General features: G+C 39.6%; 1 protein-coding gene across 1 annotated transcript in view; it reads right to left on the bottom strand.

The window, feature by feature from the left end:
* Positions 1 to 594: 594 nt before the first annotated feature.
* Positions 595 to 4,405, bottom strand: part of LOC109302367 (organic solute transporter subunit alpha-like) — a 56,633-nt gene continuing 52,822 nt past the window's right edge. Inside the window, exon 8 of the mRNA XM_019523927.1 lies at positions 595 to 2,881. Within this exon, the coding sequence (XP_019379472.1) occupies positions 2,694 to 2,881 (188 nt within the window). The 3' untranslated portion in view covers positions 595 to 2,693. The remainder of the gene's footprint in view (positions 2,882 to 4,405) is intronic.

Here is a 4,405-nt window from a genome sequence, read left to right as displayed (position 1 = left end):
TTTGTATATAAGTATAGGGTTCTATATAGTCATTTGCTTTCATAATTGGGACCTTAGTGACTGGAAAGAGTGTATCAGAGGTGTCTTCTTAGCTGACAGCTGAAAAGTCTGCCTGCCAATCATTACCTGACCATTACATTTTCCTGTTCAAATATGACAGATGACTAGTAAGTACAAGCATTAAATATCTCCCTAAAAGCATAATAGCTAAAGTGACACACATGTTTAAACTATCTTCACACTGATTGTTTTAAAATGCATTTTAATAAATGTTTCAGTGGTGTGACAGATGCCAGATGGGAAATTAAACCTTTTGTCCACATAGTAGGTACATCAAATGCAGGGCCAATGTCAATTATTGCTTTGCTGAGATAGCACTCCTAAACTGTGTTGGGGAAGAGCTAAAATAGTTCTGTTTCTCTGCCTGTTTCTTATAAGTGATTGAACTTTTAAAACCTAGTGACATTAGGAGCTTGATCCATTATTTGCAACAACTGTAAACAATGGGTCCCACTGAACAAATACTAAAAGATATTTAATTTAATGTACAAAAACACCCACAATTTTTGCCATAATTTCCAAACCTTTTTTTAAAAATCACACTTTTTCTTTGATCAACACTAACAACTAAACTGTTTCCCATATATCAGGAGCACATTGTGGACTCTAGATAGTCAGTTTTCCCAATATTTAATTTCCCCCACAGTTCCAGCCATTCACTTGCCCAACCCATTGTAAAAACACTATCAAATATTATCCTACATGGATAAGTACTACATTACAGACATTATTGGAGCATTATTGCCTATGTATGCAGGTACATACCTGTGGCTCTTTCTATGGTGAAAATACATCATGTTAAAAAAAAATGTTCACTGATATATTTAACATACTTCTGAACATAATATGCATAAATGTTTAAAATGTGTGAGTCAAACAAAATTAAACCTAGTAGGATAGTCTAGTGTTGAATGAAAGCTTTCAACCAAAACTTCATTACTGAAGAAACTTGCAGATTCAGCAACATTGAAATATTTTGTAATTGTGTTTTAGTTTGTCAAATTGTTCATTTAGGAAAACATGCTTAAAATATTCTGAAAATACTGAAACTTTTCATTTGTAAATTGCATTTGTTTTTTTTAAATCTTAAAAGACTAAAAAACAAATTTTGATCCAAAATGTTTGATCCAAAAATAACCTTTTGATTAACCTAGATTTTTTTGTTAAAAAAAAAAAAAATCAACCCAAAATGAAAACAAAAAAGGTTTATTTTGAATTGCCCATAATCAAAAAAGAACCATTTGCTTAATTTTACTCTAGAGGCAAAGTTGTACATCATATAATAAGACGTATAGTTAACATTTTCTAACATGGTACATTTTCCTATTGCTGACATGGCCAAAGCATTAATGTCCAGTTTGAATTAAATAGATTTCTCAAAAATCAGAGCAAGCTCAAACTGAGTTTTAGTGCAAAGTGCTGCCTCTGAATTCCTGACAAACATGAAGCCTGACCCTTTTTAATTGTTAATCATGTCAGAACTTATACTGAATCAAAATGGAGCCATCAGCTTCTTCCAAAAACCCTGGCTTCTAAAGATTCCTTGTAAAAAAAGGAACCTTATTTTAATGTGGCTAACTGGCAGGTTTACGTGATAAAAGAATTTGGCCTAAAGATTCTAATAAATATCTATGTCCCATTAATTTTCAGGCTGGTTCAGGTTTTTTGAAGGGGGGGTTGCGAAAGGGACCTGCTCTATCTATATTTATTTTATAGTAACATTTTTACACAAAGGTCTCAAACATTTCACAAAATGTCATTATTCCCATTTTGTAGATGAAGAAACTGAGGCCCAGCATGATACCTCAGATCAGTGACAGAGCAAACAACAGAACCCTCGTCTTTTGCCTCCCAGTCCAGCGGCCAATTCAACAGACCACACTACCATCTACAATTAGTGACTTCTGAATATTTGCGAATGGTGACAAATTGCTCACGGATGGAAGAGTGGCAGATAAAGTGACAGCTCTCCCTTCCCAAGAGCTTGGTAACTATGTAGGTGGACAATATAAGCAGGTTTTGTTGAGGTTTTATAGTATGTGTGTGTGGCAGTGCATTTAATAAGGTCCACTAGCTATTGTAATCTTGCTAGAAATAGTAAGAATTGAGGATGGATGTGAAAGGAGAAAGCAAGGTATCCAATATACTGGAAAATCAGGTAGAGACAAAGAGAATGAGAGGATTCCAAGCCACATGCGACAAGGGAAAGAAACAAGAGACATGAAAAGAGAATAAGTCTGAATTAACTACTGTTGGCTCTTTGCATGAATATTTACTATGTAACAATGTCTTGTATCAGTTCATAGCTAAACTGAATAATTTAATCAAGCTGATGGTGATCAAACAATAGGAAATTATATAGAGACTGAAAACTTGCTTTCTTTTTATCTCTGGAAGATAAGGAAAGGGATATGCTTCCACTTTTTGGTCCTTCCTGCATAGGTCAAATGTATTTTCCAGAGTTGTTTCAACATGAAGATCTGCTATTTTCAATACAAAGATATAAAAGCTGCCATGGCATCTCCCCAAGTAGTGCATGGACACTGGTCACGATTCTGACCAATCCCAGGATAAACTGAAGCAAGACTACAAGCATTGTCCAGCTCTCATAAGACAGGAGCACATCCACCGTTTTAAACCTTTATGGACCCATCTCCAATAACTTGCCCATTCAGGTTGACTTTGGCGATTGGTTTGTCATCCACAGTTTCCTGGTTAGTACATTCTGGAAGTTCCAGGTCATTGTATCTTTTCCTATAGACCACCCTGGAGATCAGAGTTATCAGAAACATTTCCATGATAAGGAGCTGTTGATTCATATCTGCCAAAAAAAAAAAAAAAAAGGGAAATCAGAAATGAAGAGTAAGTTCAGTTTATCACCACCTTCACGATACTGGCAAATTGCTCATTCATGCACCACACACAGTTATAGAGATGTGCCAATAATTGAATTTTTGCTTTAATGTGTGAATCTAAAAATGGGGGAAAATGTTAGTCATCTAAAATATTTCACGCAACTTGAAATGAAAGTTTTCTTTTAAGGTTTTATTGTTTTTTACCTTTTTAGAAAGAAATTTAGGCACATTTCAAAATGAATTTTTTGTTTCAGGCTGAAAGAATATAAATATTCCAGCTAGAGAATGTGAAAAATGCGGTATTTAAATTTTCTGCATTTTTAAGCATGAATTTGAGAATTGTTTGAGTCAACCCCAAATTGAATTTTTTCCAGTAAATAAACTTCATCTGAAAAAAAGTGCCCCTCTCTGCCCTAGGAAGAGCTCCCCAGCAGAAGCTGTGCAGTACTTGCAGTATTAGTACAAGAGAGCTACAGAACTCTGCAAGCTGATTACTTTGGGGGGGGGGGATGTCAAATCAGTACACCATCTGTGTGCCCAGGCAAACTCAGCCTTAGCAAATGCTACTTTCTTTCTTGGGCTATGCTGGGTCCTTGCCCCATTCCCTTCACCTAAAGATGAAGAGGAGGCAGCTCATGGGTACTTGCAGTCATTTTCTCCCATTTCTGGGTAGAGTTTCAGCTGAGAGTCCTGGGCACTTGTACGCATGACAAAGTTGTCCTTTAAAGTGGCTTAATTGCCCTTTTGCACCACTTTAATGTCATCCATGTTTACACCTGCAGCAGCGTATTTCATTTCAATTTTGTCATGCTGTATGCGTGTGGTCTCGCATTTCGCTTAAATGACTTTGTTACGTAGCAAAGTAAAACACATCAGATGTATTTTAGTTTGCTATGTAACAAACTGCAGTGGTGCTCAGGGTGCTGGAAGCTCAGGTGTGCTCAGGGAAGCTCCGGCTTGGCAGGCTTCCAGCACCCCGTGCACCATCCCCACTGACTTCTCCAGCCATCAGCACACCCAGCCGCCCTCCTACCATCTTCTTGCACTGACCAGAGGCAAACCAGCCCATTCCTGGGCAGTCCCAGGCAGCGGGAAGGTGGCAGGAAAGGTGCAGGGGGTGTTGGAAGCCCACCAAGCCCGAGCTTCCCTGAGCACGCCTGGGCTTTCAGGGCCCCGTGCACCATTGGATCTGGCAGGTGCTACCTGCGACCTGGGGCAGCACCCGCCCACTAGCACCCCATCTGGCCAGTCCTGCTACATGAGCAGGCTTCACCAAGAAAAAAAATAGCAACAAGGGGCCCACTTCCCCCCCTCCTGATGGAGCCTGCCTGCCTCTCCCATGACCAGGTGCAGTGCTAGTGGGCGGGTGCTGCCTGGAGGGGCACTGCCGCTGCAGAGGGTAGGTCTGGGGCCCCCCACAGCTCAGGGCCCACCAGCAGCTGACCCCCAGGCCGTGGGAGAGGGGGGCAGGCTCCAGGGAAAAAAGGATC

Source organism: Gavialis gangeticus, unplaced genomic scaffold (genome assembly GCF_001723915.1).
Source record: "Gavialis gangeticus isolate Ggan-Ray unplaced genomic scaffold, GavGan_comp1, whole genome shotgun sequence".
Lineage (NCBI taxonomy): Eukaryota > Metazoa > Chordata > Crocodylia > Gavialidae > Gavialis > Gavialis gangeticus.
Note: the sequence above shows the minus strand (reverse complement) of the source record. Positions and strands in the feature narration are given on the sequence as shown.